Source organism: Hibiscus syriacus, unplaced genomic scaffold, assembly GCF_006381635.1.
Source record: "Hibiscus syriacus cultivar Baekdansim isolate YM2019G1 unplaced genomic scaffold, ASM638163v2 tig00113124_pilon, whole genome shotgun sequence".
Lineage (NCBI taxonomy): Eukaryota > Viridiplantae > Streptophyta > Magnoliopsida > Malvales > Malvaceae > Hibiscus > Hibiscus syriacus.
In genome coordinates, this window is record NW_024063444.1 from 1,404,907 (window position 1) to 1,430,207 (window position 25,301).

Below are 25,301 nucleotides of genomic sequence, written 5' to 3' on the forward strand. Positions count from 1 at the left end.
GAATGTATATGCATAAATCATTAGTCACATAATATTCATGAGTCACTTTTTATCATAATAACTTCGTCACTGACTCATCACAAGCCAATATTTACATAATAACATAAAGAGAAAATAACTTCAGTGACCGAAAATGTCTTATAATTTACGATTTTAACCAACTTTTTTTTTATTTGCGAAAATAACCAACAAATTCGCAACGCGATCTCAAATTTGTAACACGAACTCCAATTTTGCAACACACTTTCCAAATTCACAACATGAAATTTCAAATTCGCAACTCGATTTTTGAATTCGCAACGCGATTTTCAAATTTGCAACACGAACTCCAATTTCGCAACACGGAATTGCAACTCGATTTCTGAATTCATAATGCGATTTTTAAATTCGCAACACAAGTTTCCTTTTCGTCGTTTTTCTCTAAGTTAGTGATGATATCTAGTTTATTGCTCGTTTGTTTAGTAAATTAATTTACAATTTGTAGAATGAAATCATCTAATGTTGATCATGTTTGGATATATTTGTGTTATAGGGGGTCATGGGAGAATGTTAATGGTGTTTTACAATATATGCCTTTACCCACGAATCTTCAACTAAAACTGTCATTAAAAAAGTTAACTTATGAAACTCTAATGTTACGTGTTTCAGAAAAATTGAATTTAGAGTCTCTAAGTGGATTTAGGCTATCTTATCAGAGAAAAGGTAAAGTTTATTTGTTAACCGATAATGAAGATGTTGAACGATTCATTGCTTACATTAGTGTTTCGCAAGATGATGTTACATTGTATGTTGTTGAACCTAAAAGTAGTGAAGTTGGGTCAGTAACGGGTAGTAATCAACTAAGTTCTTCAGCTCCAGTTTATGGTGCTCACAATGTACAACGTTGTTATCAACCTCAAAATTTCATGATTCCACCACAATTTAATCACCAAGAAAATTTTGTTTCACCACATTTACAAAACCAAACACAATATCAAAATCCACAACATTTCCCTAATCCAAATCTCAATCAACTTTCAGCACCAAATTCCGGTTTTCGTATTGACCAGTTAGACGATGATGAGCCAACAGAAAAAATGTGAGTACTAGTCAGTATTCAAAATTTGATCTTGGTCAATACTCGGACTTTGATCTTGCTCAATACTCAGATTTTGATGATGTTTCAGAAGAAGAAACATACCATGCGTGTAATGATTTTGATATTGGTCAATACCCAAATTTTGATGATGAAACAACCGCTACCGAGGAAGATGTTGTTGATGATAATGAGGAGGAAGTTAAGGCTGTGAATGAACATGTTGAACATCCATTCTGTAATTCATATAACCCTGAAGAAGAAAAAGAAGAAATCCTCGAAGAAAAGAAAAATAAGAAAATACCAAGGGAGTATAACTGGAATATGCCAGAATTACTTCATATACCGGAATAAGAGTTGATAAAGATAGCAGTTGATTGTTAAACAAAAATTATTCGTTTCAAGAAAGATGATTGTTTTGATACAAAGGAAGTCTTGAAGATAACTTTGTATACGGAATGTGTGGAAGATGGTTATCAACTAAAAGTTAACAAATCAAGCAAAACTCATTTCGAAACAAAGTGTATGATTGACAAAAACTGTACGTGACGTATGATTGTAAAGAGGATAAAAGATTATGAAATGTTTCAAGTTAGGACTTTTATTGATAAACATACATGTTCAAGAATCCAAATTTTTCCTCACCATAGACAGACAAACAAAAAGATGTTGGGTGGTTTTCTAGCTGAGTTAATGTTTTTGAATGACATGGTATATCAGGGACATAAAATTATGACTGACATGAATGTTCAGTTCAAGATTAGTATCTCATATTCTCAATCTTGGAGAGCCAAATGTTATGCCTTGGAATTGTTGAGAGGGTCGCCAGAAGCATCGTTTGCCCAACTGTCGACTTATTGTCACAATTTAAAGCTGAAAAATCCTTGGTCGGTAACTCATATCAAAACAGATAGAGATTGAAGTTTTGAGTTATTGTTTATCGCCATTGGTGTTGCGGTTAGTAAATCAATATAATTTTGTTGACTCATTTTTGTTAGTTACATTCATTTCACATTTAAATGATTATATTTCATGTGTATATTATTTTGTAGATTCGTTCGTTTATTACTTGTATTTTCCCAGTTATTATAGTTGACGGGGCACATTTCAAAGGTCCATACCTTGGAGTAAACTTATTAAAAGTAGCCATGGATGCTAACAATGTGATACTGCCAATAGCTTACGGGGTTGGCAAATCTGAAACCTCTTATTCATGGACATGGTTTATGGGGAATCTTAGGGATTGTATAGATCCTATTAGTAATCTGACAATCATATCCGATAGGGCAAACTTAATTGACAACACTATATGAAGGTGTTTCCCATATGTTTTTCATGGACTTTGTGGTGTTCATTTATACAGAAATCTAAAATCAAGGTCTGCTGGTATAAAAAATCACAAATGGACATATTGGAATGCTGTAAAAGCTTATCGGGAAGTGGATTTTAATAAGCATATAAATTGTTTAAGACATGTTTTGCCTCAATGTGTTCAAACACTAGAAGATGTCGGGTTTGAAATATGGTTAAGAGTACATCAACTTGGAGCAAGATATGGTTTCATGACGTCTAATAGTGCAGAATCAATCAACGCTCTAAGTCGTCATTCCCAAAAATTACCAATTACTATGTTAATGGAATTTTTTCGAGTCTCTATTCAACAGTGGTACTACAAGAAAAAAAACCATGCATGTATTATTTATTAAAATTCGTAACTTATCATATTTAATAGATTTTACTAAGTATTATTTATTTAAATTTACAGAAACATTAGAACGTCGTGTTACACCATGGACTGAAAAAAAGATAATGAAACGTGTAGTTGAACCATGTTCAAACACTTTGTTTGAAGTCTTGGAAAATAACTTAAATGAACTTGTCGATCTAAATGCAAAGACGTGTAGTCGTATGAAATGACAAACATCTGGTTATCCGTGTGGCCATGTTATAAAAGTTGCTCTTCATCTAAACCAAGATAATTCAAGCGCATACGCTATGGATTGCTACACTACAGAAGTATATCGACAGACTTATGACGAGATTGTCTACCATATTCCACATCTTTCTGAGTGGGACATACCAGATGACTTACAAACAGTTTTGCCATCAGTCATGGACAGAAGACTACTTGGCTGACAAAAAAATCACGATCGTATAATGTCTAGGGGTGAAGAGAAAAAGATATCGACATGTAGTCGGTGCAAGGAAAGTGGTCATACAAGGTTGACATGTGAATCATAATCATCTTTTCCTCTACCAAAATATGGATCCTCATCAAAATTCAAAGCTCATATGGTGCAAAGCAAAAAGAAATAAAAATCGCAATCAAAATCAAAATCCCAATCACAACCGCATTCACCTTTTGTGACTATTAACTTAGGTGATTTTTAAATGCAAACGTTGTATTATGTGTATTTTATGTGTGAATGCATACATTTTTAGTTAGGCATGCATTAGTGACTTGAGTTTGAACATTGCTATGATATGTTCAGTTGTTATCACTTATCAGATTGTTGTCTGTTATCTTTTTGAAGGTGTTTATCTTGAATTGAAACTAGAAAAAGATGGTTATTGTGAACTCCGATTCGCAACACGAAAATCGTAACTTGATACTCAAATTCACAACACGAAAATCGAATTCGCAACGCGAATTTGATTTTCGCGTTGCGAATTTGATTTTCTTAAAGGTAGTGTGCCTTTAACATGTATTTATTGCCTTTAACATAATGTAGATTGAAATTAAACAACAAATCAATTAAACAAAAAAAATAATTTTTATTTACACTTTACAACACATTGATACATCAATTTGCCCCAGACAGTACATCCAAATGCTCCTAACAATAGGGAGCTTACAGACATTGGTTAGAAATTAGAACATATGGAATGATTAACCTGCAGAAACGTTATGGCCATGAGATTTTCTACACATCCAAAACCAACAAATATGAGCTGAAATTATTGAATTCTAAGTACTTAACCAAACATTTTCAAACTACTTTTGATCAATATTTCATCTAAAACAAAGAGTAACATGTTAACAACCCTTGCTCAAACTTACCAATAACAAATGGTTGTTTATGCACACTTTCAGCACCCGGATGCAGATAGGCAACGTCTCGCATATATCTCTCTAGCCATAAAATGCCGAAACCACAACCCTACTGCACTTCTATCTCTATCTGTCGGAGGTAAAAACTGTTTACCTCCTCTCGTCATACGTTCCAAGCACATGCATACAAGAGGACCACAATCCCCTCTGGTTCCCGACGTTTGTTGTGGCGTTGTCTCGTCTCTCATCATTGTAACTTTTAACTTATTTGGCTTCTTGTTTCCTGAATTAGTCAAATAAGCAATCACATCCAAGTATTTAACCAAAAGATCGCTCCATCCCATACAAATAATATCTTTCAAATCAGACAATCGTATGTAATTCAGCATGATGTCACATACTATCGTCTTCAGGGATGGGAGCTGAAGCTCGACGAAAATCCAATGACGATGTTCCATAACAGGGATAAACACCTGCAATATAATAAATAATACTTCAACTGCGCACATCAAATAAATTTTATGAACGTCTTTAAATATGTAAAAATAAATACTAACATTATCGACCTCCCACCACGTAGGATAAATGATAGCTTTGCCATTACCCAACGCATATGAATCGTCTCTCTGATCCTGCAAGTGAGCTGCGTGAAAAGACGAAGGCATAATAGTCCATCGCGTCTTTTTGATTTTCTTCAATTTCCTTAGAATCAGGAGACGTAACACCCATGTATCAATATGTTGTTTTATAAAAAAATACATATATTAGTGAATTTAATAAATTTTAAAAAAATAATCAAAAATAATATAAAAAGAATATATTACTTACCCCCGTTCGAAATAGTCATTCTCTTCAACCCCTAATAAAACACCCCACAAGACCACTCAAGAAACAAATGTGTATTGTCAATTTTGCATATGTCAGTGTAGCACCCCTGGCTCCGCTTATGTAGATAAAATTCAACTGCGGTCTTAGCCCAAATGGTATTATCCATAATTGTGTCTGATAGTATGCATATCTCGTGCTGAGGAATGGTACTGGCCAGTAACTGATACGAAAGCTAACTCTGATCCATCATACCGGGCACAAGAGGGGGTTTACTAATATGTCGAATGCCATGTGGATCCTGAACGGTAGGAGGTGGATCATGAACGATGGGAAGGGCCTCTTGAACGATGGGGTGTGCCTCTTGAACGATGACAAGTGATTCCTGAACAATGGAAGGTGGATCCTGAACAATGGTAGGTGGATCGGGCTTCTTCTTAAGCAGTCTTGGAACTATTGGGGTGAAAGGAGACGTAATGGCACGTCCACGACGTCTGATGCGTGAACCTCGTCGTGCAAGAAAAACCCGACGTAAAGCACCTACCTTATCGGGACGCTAAAAATAAATTAATACATAAATCAGTAAATAAATAAATAAATAATGTCGAAAAAATGTTATTTACATTTTTAGTATAGTATTTCTTATAAAATTAAACAAACTTATCTCATTGCGTAGAGTATGAACCTCATTCTACAACGATAAAACAATCTCACGTAGAGCAGCTACCTCATCACGTAAAGCATATACCTCACCACGTAAATCACCATTGTCATCACGTAAAACAACTACCTCACCATGTAAATACCCTACCTCATCACGCCATGCACCATTGTCGTCACATAAAGCACCGACCTCATCACATAAAGCACCTAACTCATCCCGTGGAGGTGGAGAACAGTGAGATAAATATCATGACATCTTTTCCGATCGCCTATCATGAGGTGATGGTGGAGAAGAGGCTCGATGATGTGATGGAATAGGTGATGGCTCTTAGTGTCGAGGTGTAGAATCGACTCGATTAGGTGATGGCTCTCGGTGTCGAGGTGTAGAATCGTCTTGATCATGTGATGGATCTCGGTGTCGAAGTGGAGAAGAGGCTCGATGAGGTGATGGATCTCGGTGTCGAAGTGGGGGTGTTCATCATCCGTCCCATAAAAAATACCTACTAACTTGCCACCAATCAGTGGTAAACTCAGCCTCTGTGGGTGTCAATGTCTGTAATGGATAGTTTGCTTCCTAACAATATAAAAGCCCAAACAAAGTCAAACATCTACTAGTAATAACTTGTTTATATATGGTAGTATTTATGTTAACTTACATCATTCATCGTCGTATATGGTAGTAAATCTTCCCAATCCAACAATCGGATCCTCCTCCAAGTAATAACCCTATGAATATAATTTGAATTCTTGATGGCATAAGTACGCATGCTGGGAAATGCCTCAAATATCCAAATCTACAAACAATATAATACAAAAACATTAATTTTAGTAATTGTTAAATAATTAATTTTGGAAACATTATATAGAAATTCTTACCTTAAAGGCCCAAATAAAGCCTGTCAAAGTGTATTTAGAACCATGCACATACAAACTACGATGGTCCTCAAAGGCATACAACAATTTTTTCCAGGTAGCTTTCCATAGAAATGAACCCCACGGAAACACGTTCCATGCATCTAGGTCCTCTACTAATAATATTAAATCCTGAGAAATAGGTTGTCTACCATCTTTGGCTAAAAAGCCGGCATACAAAAGTAACAAAAGGCATACTCAGACAACATCAAGGTCATCTATCCGAGTAAAACCATCTTTAAGAAGTAATTTTCTCAACTCGTCTCGTGTAAAGTGGCCTTCAACTTTGCCAGCTCAGGAAAAACCTGAAATAACCATGATGGGCGGGAGATATAACTAGTGTATGGACCTAATTCATAGTGTCTTCCGAAACGTAGACCAGTGACTAAGCAAAACTCCTTCCACCCAAAACAAGTATACGCCGGTGGAAAATTAAACCATATCTCCTCATCACCACGTTGTATCCCCTCGGGTAGATCGTTAGTCATGGTCTGAAGAAACAAATGAGTCAACATAGCATCTCCACCCGGATGTTGTACTTTCAGCCATGGCCCGAAACAAGTATTCTCAAACAAATTTCTTTGGACAGGTGTAAGTGTCGACTCAATTGTAGTGACTATGCTTAATTTATTCCTTAAAGTCAATGCAGCCGAAAAAAATTCCTAACAAAAACAATAAACATACCAAGTTAGATATGCTAATAATATACCAAAAACTACAAATTATACACAATAAACAGACATGATATTAAACATGGAAAATATAGTCAAATATGTTTTAAACTAGCTCGGTATACACCCAAGTCATTATTCTATCATAGTTCACAAAATGCATCATATAACATTTCAGAAGTAAGTATAAATATTTAAAAGGACAACATATAGGTTTAGTGTAGGTTCAATGACAACATTCTAGAAGAGTAATAGTTTATTCTTGAAACTTAAATTCGCAACACTGTGAAGTTAGTATTTGTCTTTGTTTTTTTGTTGAAGTAATGTAATTCATTCAAGTTTCAATTTGCAGAAGAATAATAGTTTATTCTTGAAACTTAAATTTGCAACATGAAAATCCTAACTCGAAAATGAAATTCGCAACACGAAATTCGCAACGCGAAAACTAAAATCGCGTTGCGATTTTCGTGTTGCGAATTTAAGTTTCAAAAACTACTCTTCTTCTACAAATTGAAACTTAAATGAATTGTATTACTTCAATTAAAAGACAAATACTAACTTCACAGGGTTAAAGACTAAACAGTTTAGCAGTATTGGCAGTAACCGAATGAATTTACTAAGCAATCTAAGTGAAATTGTTAATCTATATATTGAAATTATGAGTAAATTTATTATCAATTTAAATATGAAAAATCTAATAATAATTCAAAATATTCAAAATAAATATAATTAAAAAAGCTAACTTTCGGTGGTTGATTTTTTATTTGTGGCTGTGAATGGTTGTGAGAGAGTGGCTCTGAGAGATAGAGATGGAGGGGGTCGCCGGATATGGGGACGGATGTCGCCAGAGATGGGGACGAATGTCGCCAGAGATGGGGACGAATGTCGCCGTAGAGAGTGAGAGATGAAGATGAGACTGAGTTGCGATTTAGAGTTTTAGGTTATGAGTTGCTATTTAGGGTTTTAGGTTATGAGTTGTGATTTACGGGATATATTGATTACATTTGTGTTGCGAAATTAATATTCGTGTTTTGAATTCGAAAATAAAATTCGCGTTGCGAAAATAAACGCGATTTGCGAATTTGACTTATGTGTTGCGAATTCCAAATTCGCGTTGCGAAAAAAGAAATTCGAGTTGCGAATTTCAAAATTGAGATGCGAATTTGGAAACTGTGTTGCGAAATTGGAGCTCGTGTTGCAAATTTATTGGTTATTTTCGCAAATCCAAATTTTTTTTTGTTAAAATCGTATATTATAAGACATTTTCGGTCACTGAAGTTATTTTCTCTAACATAAATACAAATTAAATATTTTATTAGCTTTCATCTTTATCCTTGCATTTTTTCAAAAATTACAAACTTACCACTTTAAATGGTCCCGATTTAACTTAGAAAATCAACTTAAATCTAATGATCCATGTTAAATTCTATTTATTAAAAATATGAAAATAACATTATTAATCCTTCAAATCTTTCTAATTTTTTCGTTTTGATCCGATTATTTGAATATTTTATCAAATTTTATTGTGTAATAATTTTTAATACAAGTTCCGGATCAAATATTTGAAACTCAAAAAACCTCACTCTTGAGGATGAATTATTCATTTACGGAATAAAATTTCTTTTCAGAAAAATATCATTTTAATCCCTAATATTTTCTTAAATTTATACTTTGACTATTAAACTTTCAAAAATTACATTTTGATCACTGACCAAAATTTTAAGTACTACACAATCAAATTCGATGCATACACCCATAAAGTAAAAAAGCATTAAAGTCTCTCCAAATAATTTCAATAAACCGAAAGAGCCTAAACTTCTGTAAATGGGCTAAATTGATTTCAGCAAAGTTTTCCATTTTCCAAATTCTAATGGAAATGCTAAGAACAAAAATATATTCGTCTAACTTCTTTCCCAATTTCCTCAGAACAATGTTATTTAAAAATTAAAAGGAAGGAAGAAAGAATCATTCAAGTACCGCAGTAGCACCCAATTCCTGGAGCTTCTTAATAATAGCTTCAGCGTCTTCTTTCGTAACGCCCTTTCTAACGACCACCGGAACTTTCTCCACCAAGTCTTTAGCTTCTTTTAATCCCAAATCCGTAAACGACCTTACTTCTTTAATTATCTTGATCTTCGCCGCCGCATCGAATTTCTCCAGCTTTATATCGAACGCCGTCTTCTCCGCGGCTTTCGTTTCGGATGCGCTGGCTCCGGGTGCCGAAGCGGCGGGGGAGGTGACGCCGGAGACGGCAGGGCCGTAGCGGTTGAGCCCGAGTTTTAGGCGGAAGAGGATGGAATAATCATAGCGTTCGAGCTTTGTAAGATCTAAGAGCTCGTCGGCGATGCGGTCTAGTTTCTGGGTCCGGTTCTCGGCGGTGACTGTGGAAAAGAACTGGTAAATGAGCCGCTTTGGTGAGGAAGAAATGAGGCGCTTGAAGAGAGATTTGGTGGGGATCCTTGTGATTGAGGAAGCCATTGTTTGAGAAATAAAGAGAGGAAGTTTCACTGTTAGGTCTGGGGGTTTTAATTTTAAGGGCTTTAAAAGGAGATGAGAATGTTTTCGAAATTTTATTCATTTATATAGATATATGGAGTGGAATGTGGATGATCCCCGTTTGCACATTAGATTATAGGTCATAAGATGCATCATTACATTTTCTTTTATTTTTGTTTTTTTAAAGAATATAAGGTAATTAAGATATAGTATCTATTAATTTTTTAACTATTGATAATATGCCTATCATATAAATGTATCTATTAAATTTGCACGAAACAAATAATTTCAGTAGTAAAGGAATTGTCGTTATTCTTTGAGATTTTGGGTTCAAGCACCAGAATGTCTAGGGATGGGCATGAGTTGGGTTGGGTCGGGTTTTTGGTACACCCGACCCGACCCGAGAGCAAGAGAGTCTCCACCCGAGACCCGACCCGACCCGACCCGACTCGAATATATGACATAGAAACCCGACCCGACCCGAAATAATAAAAAAAATTTATTCAATAAAAACAATGACTTAATTGAAAAAAATATATATAGAGGGGTATTATTGTAATTGTCCCTAAATATATAGGGTAAAATTATATATTTTTTCGGGTCGGGTCGGGTCAGATTTTTTTCACCCTAAACCCGAACCCGATTTTTTTTTAAAAAAAATCCGACCCGATCGGGTCGGGTTTAAATGCCCATCCCTATGAATGTCCATGATGTGAGTGTTCAATATCAAATGGTGAAGAGTTATATAATAACATATACTATCATGTACTTAACCCAGATTAATCAAAAGAAAAACAATTCAAATTTAAAATATTTAGAGAAAATGATATATTATTTAACCAATAAAGTCACTTAATGGGGTTATCCATCATTATATTTGATTATTTAACATATGTTGTGTTGTTATATTGTATTATTTGACACAAATTATGAACTAATTAAATGTATAAAAATATCATGTCAATGGTATACATTGTTATTAGTCAAACGATAATTTTTCTAAAAATATATTTTGACTAAAATTAAAATATTGAATACTAAAATATTATAGAAAAAGATTACGGATCAAAGTAGTGTTATGAACTCAGTTTCTTAATGATATGAACTCAAGTAATTAAGTTGTATTCCATTGAAGAAGGAGAAATTACAGCAAATAGAGAAGATAGACTGAGAAATAGGAGGGAAGAATAGAGAGAACAATAGAAAGGGAGAGAGTAACAGATTATAACAATATTTCATGCCCTTCCTTCATTGACTCCACTATATTTTATAGCTAATTACCGTAACCAACAAAGCCTTGGAATGTTGACCGGTCAATAATTGATAGGATTGCTGAGTTGGCATAGCTGCTTGGGTCATAACAAGTAGTTATTTTAATAAACATCGGAGGTTAATTTTATCTATAGTCTAATTAGAAATTTGGGTTCATTTTATGGTACAGTGTAAAAAAATATGGTAATGTTTATTAAAATGATTATTTTAGCTCATATTATTTTTAGAACATTCTGATTTTAATTTTTACTTTAGGATAAAAAGATATTTAATATAATGATTTTGATTCTTGTATCTTTTATGAAGTATTTTGACTCTCAATATTTCAGTTAAGAATGAAAAAACTCTTTTTTAGAGCATTAACTATTTGTTAACTAGCACTAACCAAGTGTCATCAGTGATTAAGGGACTTGGTATTCTCCTTAAAGATTTTGGGTTCAAGCACCGATTGTGGTATGAGTGTTTATTGGCAATTAGTCGAAAGTCTTTCAATAGATAGTATCTTATATTCACCATAGATTTATAAAAAAAAACTCATTTGTTAACTAATAGTTTCCGTCCACACGGATATTTTTTTATCCTAAAATAAAACGTTTAAATCAAAATACTATAAAAAAATATGAGGTAAAATAATTATTTTAATAAATGTTTGGAGTTAATTTTGACACTATATCTTATTTTAATTGAAAATAAAAAACTAAGATGGGCCTTAGTACCCATAACGCCCAGGCCCACACATTCCCAAGCAAACCCTAGTTTTCTTCTCTCTTCAACCATATATTCGTCCAAAAACCCAATCCCCTACTTTCCTCCCTTGCAGCCGCCGAGTCGAAGAGGAATCAGTCGCCATCCCACCGTCGCAACAATGAAGTACAACCCACGAGTGTCCTCCTCACGCCGCAAGAGCCGCAAGGCCCATTTCACGGCCCCCTCATCCGTCCGCCGCGTGCTCATGAGCGCCCCTCTCTCATCCGATCTGAGGTCCAAGTACAACGTCCGGTCCATGCCGGTCCGCAAGGACGACGAGGTCCAGGTCGTTCGTGGGACCTACAAAGGACGCGAAGGGAAAGTCGTTCAGGTCTACCGTCGCAAATGGGTGATCCACATCGAGCGCATCACCCGAGAGAAGGTGAACGGTACCACCGTCAACGTCGGAATCAACCCGTCGAAAGTCGTCATCACAAAGCTCAGACTGGACAAGGATCGTAAGTCGTTGCTGGATCGTAAAGCCAAGGGACGCGCTGCCGCTGATAAAGATAAGGGTACCAAGTTTTCGGCCGAGGATATCATGCAGAGCGTCGATTAAGGTTGTCATTTATGTTTTAAATTATATGGGTTGCAACTATTGAACTTCAGTTTTATCGGGTGTTTTTCTTTCTTTCTAATGTTATGAATCAGTAATATGGCGTGGAACCTGGGATTTTGTAGACGTGATAATGCTAAATGTTGCGATTCTTAATATGGTGGTGGTTGTTTCTTTTGCTGTATTTGTGTTTGTGATTTTAGATTAATCTGGGAAGCTAGAGTGAGCTCAATCAAGACTAGTTTAAAATACATCAAAAGACGTTTGGGTTTCAGCTCTGTTCAGTTTTACTTTAAAAATTCTCATAATTGCAAAGTCTTAGTTCATGGATTTAGGTTGCTCTTACAGCACTGTGTGTTAATTTCTATTTGCATTTCCCCTCAAATGGGTATGCCCCATCATCTTTCAATTTTTGTGTGTGTTTTCCCTTTGTTTCTCAAACAAAATTCCAACATTAATGTATGTTTTTCATTATATAAAAAAAATGAATGCTAGTTAGTTGGTATAGCCACTTGATTTCTCAAAGTTTGAATTGTGAATGGAGCACAATCGATTTTTTTTTTTGGGAACAATCGATTGAATTCTTATGTTATGAATGAAGCACGATCGATTGAATTTTAATATTATGAATGCTGCAAAATTTATTGAATTATCATTTTTTTCGGCTGATATATTAATGTGATGTTTTTATTTTTTTTAAATGAAAGAAACGAAGGGATTTAAAATATAATAAATACAAATGTCTAATTTTGAAACATTTACAAAGATAATTGTAAATGAAAATGAACATACAAAAAGCAAACCATGCTTATAAAGTAAACTAAAGGGCTAAAATTTATGTCGCATTAAAATTAAGTATACAAATGGTCTTATAGTTTTGTGATTGTAGGACATTGCTATAAAATATGTATCTGAAGTTTTCTCTGTTATATTTTTAGATGTCTATCATTAAAAATTCGTTAAGTGACACGTGTCACGTTCAGATTTTAATATATATATATATATATTATTTTGAGTATAATTTAGGCACTTTAGGCACTAAAAGTTAATTTTGAGTATAGTTTATGCACTTATTTTTATATTAAGCCTAAAAACTAATGATTATGAGTTAGATATTACCATGTTGATTGAGATATGATAAAATATTAGAATTGTTTGAGTTATATTTTGTAGATTGACTCTCTATTTCTATTATATCGGCGATTTAGTGTTTGAAATATTATGTCATCGAGTCGTGCTTGGAACATATGAATGGTTGACTGGCCATTTTATAATTTTTAATAGTTGGAGATTCAATAAAACAACATTATATTGTCAGGGACAATTTGTGTACTTTACCCTAAAAATAAAAAACATGAGTTTACGTTGTACTTTAAAAGAAATGGTGCAAAATAGTAGGAGAAAGAAAGCAAAGAAAATACCGGTTCAAACACTACTAAATTGCATCAAATTTCGGGAATTTCCCTCGAAGACTCATATTTCCTCCTAATTTTATCTTCATATATTTGATTGAATCTGAGAAATCAGTTTTAGCAACGAAATGGATAGTTATTTGAGTGACTTCGACGTCAAATCCAAACATGCTTCGGAAGAAGCCTTGGAAAAATGGAGGCAAGTTTGTGGTTTCGTCAAGAACCCAAAACGGCGGTTTCGATTCACCGCCAACCTCTCCAAACGTTACGAGGCTGCTGCAATGCGTCGCACCAATCAGGTCACCTCCCATTTTGAATCCAGTTCCATTATAAAATTTTCATTTTCGTTGTTGTTATTTAACATTAATGAGATTATTTTTTTTAGGTTTTTATTATTTGGTTTCGCTGTTCAAATATAGTAGGATTATTATGAATTTAAATATTTTTTTTTTATTATCATGGGGAATTGCAGGAAAAATTGAGAATTGCTGTACTGGTTTCAAAAGCTGCCTTTCAATTTATCTCTGGTGAGATATTTTGCTGCAAATTCAACTTTGTTATGCCTTTGAACATATATAATTGAATCTTTCTGTTGCAGGTGTACAGCCTAGTGATTATGTTGTTCCTGAAGCAGTCAAAGCTGCTGGTTTTCACCTTTGTGCCGATGAATTAGGATCCATTGTGGAAGGTCATGATGTGAAGAAAGTAAAGTTTCATGGTGGAGTAGAGGGCATTGCCGAAAAGCTCTCCACATCAACCGCCAAAGGACTAACTGCTGATACCGGTTTGTTGATTAAAAGGCAAGAGATTTATGGAATCAATAAGTTTGCTGAGGCCGAAGCTAAGGGATTCTGGGTATTTGTTTGGGAAGCTCTTCATGATATGACCCTTATGATCCTCGGGGTGTGCGCTATCATGTCGTTGGCCGTTGGGATAGCGATGGAAGGTTGGCCGGAAGGATCTCATGATGGACTCGGGATCGTCGTGAGTATCTTATTGGTTGTGTTCGTCACGGCGATGAGCGATTATCGCCAATCTCTGCAGTTCAAGGATTTGGACAAGGAGAAAAAGAAAATCACCATTCAGGTAACAAGAAGTGATTGCAGGCAGAAAATGTCTATATATGATTTGCTTCCTGGTGATATTGTACACCTTAATATTGGTGATCAAGTCCCTGCTGATGGCCTTTTCGTCTCGGGATTTTCAGTGCTAATAGATGAATCAAGTTTAACAGGGGAGAGTGAGCCGGTATTTGTGAATGATACAAACCCTTTTATGCTTTCTGGTACTAAGCTTCAGGATGGATCATGCAAGATGCTGGTTACCACTGTTGGGATGAGGACTCAATGGGGTAAATTGATGGCAACCCTCAGTGAAGGTGGAGATGATGAGACACCGCTGCAGGTGAAATTGAATGGAGTAGCAACCATTATAGGGAAGGTAGGCCTGTTTTTTGCTGTAGTGACTTTTTCTGTAATGATTCAAGGACTGGTAGTGAATAAAGTGCAGGAGGGGAGTATCTGGAGTTGGTCTGGCGATGAGTTACTGAAACTGCTGGAGTTCTTCGCTGTTGCAGTGACAATTGTTGTTGTTGCAGTTCCAGAGGGTCTACCATTGGCAGTGACTCTGAGCCTTGCTTTTGCCATGAAGAAGATGATGAATGATAAAGCGCTAGTTCGACACCTTGCGGCTTGCGAGACTATGGGGTCAGCAACGAGTATTTGTAGCGATAAAACTGGGACACTAACCACTAATCGCATGACGGTCGTGAAATCATGCATTTGCATGAATGTCAAGGAAGTAAGTAACGTTGATAAAACTTCTTTCTGCTCTGACATTCCAGAATCCTCTGTAAAACTTCTGCTACAATCAATTTTTCTGAACTCCGGGGGTGAAATTGTTATCGGCAAAGACGGAAAACGTGAGATATTGGGAACTCCCACAGAGACTGCTTTATTAGAGCTTGGCTTGGCTCTAGGTGGAGATCCCCAAGCAGAACGACAAGCATCAAAAACTGTTAAGGTTGAGCCATTCAACTCCACAAAGAAAAGGATGGGTGTGGTGCTGGAGCTTCCTGGAGCATCATTACGAGCACATACGAAAGGAGCTTCAGAGATAGTGTTGGCTGGATGTGACAAGGTGATCAATTCTAATGGACAAGTTGTTCCCTTGGATGAAAAATCCATGAACCACCTCAATGATATAATAAATCAGTTTGCTAATGAGGCTCTCCGAACCCTGTGCCTTGGCTATGTGGAACTTGAAAAAGGTTTCTCCCCGGACAGTGCTATACCAGTTTCGGGGTATACTTGTTTAGGAATCGTGGGCATTAAGGATCCTGTTCGCCCTGGTGTCAGAGAATCTGTTGCTACTTGTCGAACCGCCGGCATTACTGTAAGAATGGTTACCGGAGACAACATAAACACTGCAAAGGCCATAGCCAGGGAATGTGGAATTCTTACAGATGGAGGTGTAGCCATTGAGGGTCCGGATTTCAGAGAGAAGACGCAGGAAGAAATGCTTAGTTTGATTCCTAAGATTCAGGTATCCTCCAAATTGTTGTTCTTTTGCTTCACATACCAGTCAGGTGCTTGTAACAAGGATAAATAATGACTTTATATACCTCAATGTTCCTTTCTTTTGCAGGTGATAGCTCGATCTTCTCCTATGGATAAGCACACTCTAGTAAAGCAATTACGAACCATGTTTGATGAAGTTGTTGCTGTGACTGGTGATGGAACGAATGATGCCCCAGCTCTACATGAAGCAGATATCGGGTTAGCAATGGGAATTGCTGGAACTGAAGTCAGTAATGCATTAAATTTTCACATTGTGCATGCATCGTGTACCAATCAAATGAAGAAGATCTAACTAATCTTGCGTTTAATTCCAGGTAGCCAAGGAGAGTGCTGATGTCATAATTCTGGATGACAATTTCACAACAATTTTGACAGTGGCCAAATGGGGCCGTTCAGTATACATAAATATTCAAAAATTTGTGCAATTTCAACTGACTGTCAACATTGTTGCCTTGATTGTTAATTTCTCCTCAGCATGTTTGACAGGTTAGAAAGGGATATATTTGCCTACTCATATTTCAAACTTATGTCCTAACTTTCTTTGTGAATGATGATAATTTTTTACTTGTACTCGTATCGAACTTAAATTTTCTGATTCCACCCGTCTCTGACCACATGTCGGACATGCATGTCAAATACAAGTATTATAAAATGGAAAAGTCTGAACAACATACTTTTTTGTATGCTGCAGGGAGCGCTCCTCTGACAGCTGTTCAGCTACTGTGGGTGAATATGATTATGGATACTTTGGGAGCACTTGCACTTGCAACCGAGCCGCCAACCGATGAACTGATGAAGCGTTCACCAGTGGGAAGGAAAGGAAATTTTATCAGTAACGTCATGTGGAGGAACATCTTTGGGCAATCTTTCTATCAGTTGGTGGTAATATGGTGTCTACAGTCAAGAGGAAAAGCATTGTTTAATCTCGACGGCCCTGATTCTACTCTGATATTGAACACACTTATATTCAATTCATTTGTCTTCTGTCAGGTAAGCCTCTTTTTTATCAAGAACTCCTTCATACTCTTCAATATATACTATCACACAGTTGCCAGAAGGCGTTGGAGGTATAATCAGAGAAAGAAGCTAGAAGTTCGCTTGAACTCGAACTCAATCTAGTATTATTTTTAAAGTTCGAGTTCATTTCGAGACAAAGATCAAACTATTTGAACACATTTGATTACACTCGTCTACTTAGTAAAATATACGAGTTGCTTGATCTTTAGCTTGCCCTCGTTTGTTTTCTTTTTTTTTCCTTTCCCCAACAGGTTTTCAACGAGATAAGCTCACGAAATATGGAAGAAATAGATGTTTTCAGCGGCATATTAAATAATTACGTTTTTGTGGCTGTTCTTGGCTGCACTGCATGTTTCCAAGTCCTCATCATCGAATTTCTGGGTGCATTCGCTAGCACAACGCCGCTTACTTGTACGCAGTGGTGTGTGTGTGTCCTCATCGGGTTCATAGGCATGCCGATCGCTGCCGGTTTAAAGATGGTCCCGGTGTGAATCCTTAAAAAAAAAACAACCATGGCAGATATGTTGGTTTGTGAAGAACATCAACAAAACCTTTAAATGCCCCTTGTGATGTAAGACTCTCTAGTGACTATGAACCTTTTGGTCTTCTGTTTTCTTCTTTCTTGACAATTTGCCTGAGTTTCTTGCCATTAAATTGGTAAATAGAGAGTTTGTGATCAAGAATCTCCATGATCAAGTCTTTTTCCCCTTAAATATTTTGGTTTTTATAGGCAAAGCAGTAGGTTGGTTCTTATATTTTTGTAATTGTTCTTGATTTACTTGTATTTGGATTAAGTGTCATATGCTTGTATTTGTCATTTGCCAGACATGAACAATCGTATTCCCCCACCCCATGTTTATAAAATCATATTCCATTCTTAGTCCTGAATATTTGCTTATAGTTTCAATTTATTTTATTTTATTTTTTAAAACATTTATTTTGGATTTAATGTTTGAAAAATTATCTAATACACATATTATATAAATTTCAATTTACATAAGTCTATCTGTTTTACGGGTCACGTAGACAATATGGAACTAATTATAGATACAATGACATGTCATACAATCTTGTTCAAGCCTTTGTTTGTTCTTCGGAGAGCTTGTTTTCACTCTGATGCCCTTGATAGTTGATGGGGATTGTTTTTTCTCTAGCGCGAATGATTGTATTTCTCTAACACACTCTCTCGACGTGATTGCACTTTGGTGCCCTTTACATGATACATAACAGTAAGTACAAACAAATTAATGATTTACGTATCGGTGGTCGATAGTGTCCAACAGTGATTATTGGCAACAGTAGTGAGTGACGCCTAGGGATGGAAGACTTCGGTTAAATTTAGAGGTTAAATTGATATTTTATTTAAAGTTTAATGGTCAAAATGATATTCTATCGTCTAAAGTTCAAGGTCAGAATAGTATTATATCTAAAGTTCAATGGTTAAATTAAAAATTAACACTTTTGATTAACGTTCATATCATCAAATTAACCGACATTGGTGACCCAACGATCAAAATGTAACAATCGATATTATAAATGATCAAAATTTAATAAAATGATAATATAAATGATTAAAATTTATTTTTTTAATTTTGGTGAGTAAAAGTATACAAATATAAAAGAAAAGTTACCCTTATTATTTTCATAAATGGAATCAACCTATTCGAATGGGAGCAAGAGCATTAAAACTCCAAAAGCACAAATTTCCAAGTTCGAACCAACCAATGCGTTGTCGGCACTACTGGTCCAACCTTTCAGAAAGGGTTAGCCTCTCGACCTTTCTTCCTTCACACGTTACCATTATAAAGTAAAAGAACGTGACCAAACCGAACCCATTCCCGGTTCTCAATCACGTGAGAAATGGGCCAGTCTGTCGGTGGTGGTCCAGGTCCAGTCAGCCAGCCAACCTACATGCTCGAGTCCCTTTTGAGTTTTGTCCCAATGGGACCAAAACCCGAGCAAGATATGGTTAGGTCAGACCTACCGCCCAACAAACAGACAAAAGCGGGAAAAACTTGAATTAACGCAAACAAATGACTCGTAAAACCTGGCTTCAAGTGTGCTACTGTCTAGCACCTTCAAAGAAAAATTGACCATTATCTAAACTAAATATCTTCTCTTTTTGGCTTTTATAATCTTAGGTTCTCTAGGGTTGTTCAAAGGAAACGTTTTTCTTCTTGTTCTTTCAGCTGCTATGGAGGAAGTGAGAGAAAGCTCTGCTTGGGTGGCTCGTAATTCTTCTCACGTCACCATTGATTCTTCAGGTTCTTCCATATATATATATATTACTCTGTTTTTCTATTGAGAATGTGGGGTTTTTTCCTACTCTAAAAGACTATGATTGTGGGTTTTTTTTGGAGTGCAGGGATTGAGAAAGTAGTGGAGAAAATGAAAGAGTCAATTCCCAAAGTGGAATGGGATTACGAAGGGATTCATTATTTTGACAATGGACCCCTCACTGTACAATACCTTTTTGTTTTGGATGCTTTGAATTTCTGTTTTTGGCCTGGTATCTTCCTTTTATCTTTTTTTTTTTTTAGATTTTGAAATACCAAAACCCTTTCTGGGTTTTTCTTTTTGAAACTAAAATTTACTTTTTTGATTGGTTGGTCGTTTTTCTTTGTTAATCATTATGCTTTTGTTTTTGTTTATTAGTGGTGAATAGTTCTGAGACATCTTTGAAATCCCAGTTCTTAATTTGAATTTATTGATATGTTTGAATGCTAAATTTTTGTGGATTATGATTAATGATTGTGTTTTGACTTATTGTAATCTGTCTCTGCAAAATGGAATTCTCTTCCATTGTCTATAAGGGATCAATGATATGCAAAACATTTGTTATTGGCATTAATGAGTTTTAGGGCTCTAACCTTACATTCTCTCCTCGTGTTGGTGTTACCCTCGTTAGATAAGGATTTAAATTATGATCATTTGGCCAAGGGATTAAAGGATGCTTTGCTGAATGACAGCTCTGCATTCGATGCCGATCGTCTGCAAAATTACACAGGTAATTCTGTTTTCGGTCTTCTCTCATCTTCATTGACAAGCTTGCTTTCAGACATTCGAAAACACATGCTTGGACACATTCGTTTCTGTGTATCTGTTGACATGTTCTCATATCAATAAGTAGCCTTGTTTATGTGTTCGACACCATCATAACCATCACATTCTTTTCGTTAGCTCTTCATATCGATAGGAAACGATGAGCTGATCTTTTTTTTTCAGGTCCGCAACTGCGCGAGCTGTTGAAATGGCCTCGACCACTTCCTTTAGAGGAGGAGCGGGTTCGTTTGTTGCATGAGGTGTAGTATATTTTACTAATCGCTGCAGGTTTTGTCTTGTTTTAGTATTTGAATTCCATAGATAGTATGGATGGTATTGCTTTATTAACGGGCTTATTCTACCCTGCAATAAGTTGTTTGATATCATTATTTTTCATGGTTTAGGTTGGTTTTGAACTTGAAAGAAGCTTTGAGGGTAAGGCATTGAAACTTGTTGAATCATGTGGAAAATCAGCCGTAAAGCTTGTCGCACTCGTCACACGTCATTTTCCGGGTACATTTTCACTACACTCGATGTATTTAACCGGAAATTTATCCTGCTGAAGAATGGAAGAGTTTATCCTGTGTACGATGAATTTATTGCAGGGTTTCGAGATCACTCGGTGTACAAAGGGCACCAGGTATTCTTGTACAAAAGAGCACAGATATTTGCTGCCGACTTGTGGGGTGCATTCAAGGGCCAAGGATATGGAGAATTCAGTGACATTTGCTCGATCACTATGTTTGCCGACTATATCGTTCCGGCTGTCCTCCGGCAGCTTGGTGTGCTGAAATATAGTTCGACCCTTGCCAATGCCATTCAGGCTAGTAGCGAAATAGGTGCTGGGACAGAAGAGGAAATCGAACTTCGAGCATGTTCGATTTATGCTGTGGAGAAAATGAGAGAGTTACTAAGCATAAAGTCCGGAAAGCAGGTGCGGTCCGAATTCTTTAAACATGCTCGTACACTAACTCTTAATGTCGGTTTACGAGCTATCGCTCTGTAAAAACAGTATCAGAAAAGGTTTCTATGTCTTCAAATGAATCATTTACTCCCTCTTTTTTGCGATTTTCAGGTTTTGAGTGTGGAGTTAGATCTTTGGCTCTGGTCTGTTGGTGTTCAGTGCCCGTCGCTCCAACATCATCGAACTCTGTCAATATATTACTGAGTAGATCATATGCTTGTAAGAAGCAGGGCAGGAAAATTTTGGCTTGGAAGACATTAGGGAACTTCTTAGGATAAGTTTCATGTTACTCACCTACATCCTTTTATGTTTAATAGGTTCTAAGGATAGGTTCTAAGGATTACAGTTTCCTGGCTGAACCGTCCACCATATCGGACGAAGAAAAAATTCGGATGATTGGATCGGTCTAGGTATTTATTCGGATTTACAGTGAAGGGTCCAATCCAAGTTCTTTAGCTTCTCTAGTAGTTGTATCGCCATTGCCTTTGTCCCCGTACTCTGCTTAGCTGTGAAACTTCCCCGGCAACAATATATAATCATATTAATTAGTTTAATTAACCTTCTCTTAAAATATATAATTGAACAAAAATTAATTTTTTATATAATTTAAAATAAATTTATATATATAATTATATTAAACCAAAGTTTATATATTTTATTATACATTTGTATACACTTGAGTTGAATTAACATCTAAATTTTTATTTTAAAAAATCCAAATTTTAACAAAAGGTTTGTACATAGTAGTGTAAAGTCACAAGAATGAAGCGATTTTAGTAGTTAAAATATTTTTATTATTGGTTTTTTTGGCCCAATATCCTAGGCATATGAAATATTTAGGGTTTTATCCAAATTTTATTTAGTAAAATACAGTAAATGTTATAATCCATATTGAATTTGTTATTTTGAAGTGACGAGTTTCATGTGATACTATTTTTTAATGATCAACGCGTAGTAGGCACCACGTGGGCTATTATTCTAATGGCGTAATACTGACTTATCACATCGATGTGATGAGTTCATTAAAAAATATTTTATTAAAAAATAAAATTTATAAAATCAAATAAAAAAATATTCTATGAAACTCGTCACGTCGATGTGATGAGTTCCTCCGAATTAAAAAAAAATATGTCGTTGTTCAACGGGCAACAACAATCACTTGAAACTCATTATGTCGAGGTGACGAGTTCGACCGAGGATTTCAAAATACTAACTGTTTACAACCGTTGGGGGTAAGGTTATAAACAGGGTTTTGGTTTTTCACCAAACCTTGAATTCGAAAAAATTGAAAGAAAACCATACGTTATGAGAAAATCTCAAAAAATGGCAACCAGATAATGTATGTTGCGCCTGAATAACGTCCATGTTTCGTCCATCCAACGTGGGTTGGACGAGGAATGTAATATTCATAGTCGGGGGATGACAACCAGAGAGTCGCATCAACGGATGATGACATATATGCATCAATCTGGTATATTTTTAAGTGGCTTCAAGGTGTACTTGGCGTTGATCGAGGCTTTGATCAAACGTTGGCGCCTCGAAACGCACACGTTCATTTCTTGAGTGGCAAATCGACGATTACTTTAGAAGACGTCGCTTAACAACTCAGTGTTCCTGTGAATGGAGCTCTCGTGGTGAGGCAAAACATGTACGACCCTTCGACGTTGGTTTACCAAGTTATGGGAAAATGGCCACCATCTGACGTCAAGAGGGGCTAACAGGTAATGATAATGTGGCTGAAGTCTGAATTTGAAGTAACTGTTGATTCTACCGAGGCGGAGGTAGTTTTCGTGTCTCGAGCATTTCTTATCCTAATGATTGGACTGGATAAATATGGTAATCTGGTGCACATTCAGTAACTGCAAATTTTGGAAGACTTCGCTGTGTGTCATAATACCAGCTGGGGCTAGGGATGGCAATGGGTCGGGTCGGGTCAGGTTTTTGGGCCACCCGACCCGACCCGAGAAGAAAGGGTTCTCCACCCGTGACCCGACCCGACCCGACAAAATTAATGTTTCACCCGACCCGACCCGACCCGAATATATGACTTAGAAACCCGACCCGACCCGACCCGAAATAATAATAAAAAATTTAATTCAATGAAAACAGTGACTTAATTGAAAAAAATTATATATGGAGGGATATTATTGTAATTATCCCTAAATATATAAGATAAAATTATATATATTTTTCGGGTCGGGTCGGATTTTTTTACCCTAAACCCGACCCGACCCGAACAGTGCATTAAAAAAAACCCCGACCCGACCCGAACCAAAATTTTTTTAAAAAAAATCCGACCCGATCGGGTCGGGTCGGGTCGGAACCCGTCGGATTCGGGTTGAGTTGCCATCCCTAGCTGGGGCTCGGCGATTCTAGTCTTTTTGTACTGGGAGCTTTGTAGGGTTGCATTTGTAATGCCGGGTCGAAAAGTCGATGTAGCATGCTGTCTGATACTGCTACAATCTTGGGCTTGGTATTGCTTCCTTTTTTTATGCCAATTAAAGAAGCCTCGATCGAGTTTTCGTTGGCTGGAATATAATTGTTTAACTTCATTTATTTTAACTTTTTTTTAATTTTTTAATTTTTTATTTGTTTATAATAATTTTTTTTTTATATTTTAGATTGCGTCATAAAATATCAAAGACGAAGTTGGTGGGTGCCACTGCACGACACATACGGATGATGATCGACATCGTCGGTCGATTTGTGGTATGACATACAATTTTTTTTTTTGAATCTTTTTAACTTTGATATTTAATATTTACTGTAACACCCCAACCCGTATTCAACCTAGATACGAATCCAATGTGTCACATTGACTTTTCAAACTCTTTGACCCTTTTTAAATTACAATTAAAAACATGAAAATGAACATAAAACTTAATAAATCATAGTTAAAATACATATCATAAGATCTATAATTTACTTTTATGGTATATGCCAACAACCTTCCTGTGACACTATCACATACAATATTACATTTCTCTAATCTGAAAATCTGCAAAGATATGATGTCATGCCCTTGCTTACTCTACTTACATCTCGCATACTCTTGAACATACGTGTGAAAAAACTCACACGCTAAGTCATTGACTTAGTGAGACATTATAAATAATATGAAACAATAAAACATTTGTATAAATTTATAAAAGAAAGTTTAAAATTACAAACATCACTACATATAACTTATACACTTTTCATTTAATATCCATTTGTTTAATCGGCCCAACGTGTAATACTGAGAACTCAAGGTATGTGAGTACATTGAGGCTGTGCACTAATGTTGTCACCACAACTCACATAATTTACACTAAAGTGCCACATAGGTTTGTCCCGAATGACCACGTAGAATTTGTCCCGAATGAACTCGTAGAATTTGTCCCGAATGACCACATAGATTGTCCCGAAGGACCGCGTAGAACCCTCGACTCTTGGCATACCAACTATACCTCTAATTCTCATACATATACATATGGCTTTAACTTATAATTATTTTGAGTTTCACTAATGAAAGTGTATCTTATTTTCATATAGTACATTCTCGTAGTTTACTTTCACGTATAACAGTTTCACGTAGATCACATTTTTCACTAGAACATTTTTCTTCACATCATTTATGTTCTATAAAACATATACACTTATCACATATTCACATATACTTCACGTAGATATTTGTCACGTAGCATTATCAAATTTTCTTATTTATTCATATTCAAACATTTACTCAAAGTATTTAATTTCTCATAGCATTCTTCAATATTTTCCTTTAATCACATAACATATATTCATAGTGATTCATATAACTATTTCATATTACACTTATTCATTTACTTATAGGAATTATACTCATATAGAAAATCTTCACATAAACTCATGTCATTTCATTTTATTTAAAAACAATTTTAGGTTGGCTCATCACAAGCCTTCCTCCCATCATAAATTATTTAAATAAATAACACTCACATTTCCCTCACTTAAGCCTTAAGCAACCCCTCTTTCACTTTAGCTTACTAACTCT

The 25,301-nt window shown here is 35.9% G+C and overlaps 4 protein-coding genes across 4 annotated transcripts; 3 read left to right on the plus strand and 1 right to left on the minus strand.

The window, feature by feature from the left end:
- Window positions 1-9,159: 9,159 nt before the first annotated feature.
- On the minus strand, window positions 9,160-9,728 carry LOC120185592 (50S ribosomal protein L7/L12-like). Its single transcript, XM_039189767.1, has one exon. It carries the CDS (start codon window positions 9,674-9,676, stop codon window positions 9,164-9,166), a length of 513 nt encoding a protein of 170 aa, XP_039045698.1. The 5' UTR covers window positions 9,677-9,728; the 3' UTR covers window positions 9,160-9,163.
- A 2,029-nt stretch (window positions 9,729-11,757) lies between these two features.
- LOC120185670 (60S ribosomal protein L26-1) lies at window positions 11,758-12,425 on the plus strand. Its single transcript, XM_039189835.1, has one exon. It carries the CDS (start codon window positions 11,832-11,834, stop codon window positions 12,270-12,272), a length of 441 nt encoding a protein of 146 aa, XP_039045766.1. The 5' UTR covers window positions 11,758-11,831; the 3' UTR covers window positions 12,273-12,425.
- Window positions 12,426-13,809: 1,384 nt separating this feature from the next.
- Window positions 13,810-17,773, plus strand: LOC120185595 (calcium-transporting ATPase 2, plasma membrane-type-like). The gene is made up of 7 exons (XM_039189771.1): window positions 13,810-13,980; window positions 14,154-14,208; window positions 14,280-16,225; window positions 16,328-16,486; window positions 16,575-16,746; window positions 16,952-17,250; window positions 17,529-17,773. The coding sequence occupies exons 1-7, from the start codon at window positions 13,810-13,812 to the stop codon at window positions 17,766-17,768; spliced, it is 3,042 nt and encodes a 1,013-aa protein (XP_039045702.1). The 3' UTR covers window positions 17,769-17,773.
- Window positions 17,774-19,378: 1,605 nt separating this feature from the next.
- LOC120185681 (queuosine salvage protein-like) lies at window positions 19,379-21,821 on the plus strand. Its single transcript, XM_039189843.1, has 7 exons — window positions 19,379-19,541; window positions 19,643-19,786; window positions 20,186-20,284; window positions 20,503-20,579; window positions 20,724-20,832; window positions 20,925-21,253; window positions 21,395-21,821. The coding sequence occupies exons 1-7, from the start codon at window positions 19,472-19,474 to the stop codon at window positions 21,485-21,487; spliced, it is 921 nt and encodes a 306-aa protein (XP_039045774.1). The 5' UTR covers window positions 19,379-19,471; the 3' UTR covers window positions 21,488-21,821.
- Window positions 21,822-25,301: the final 3,480 nt, after the last annotated feature.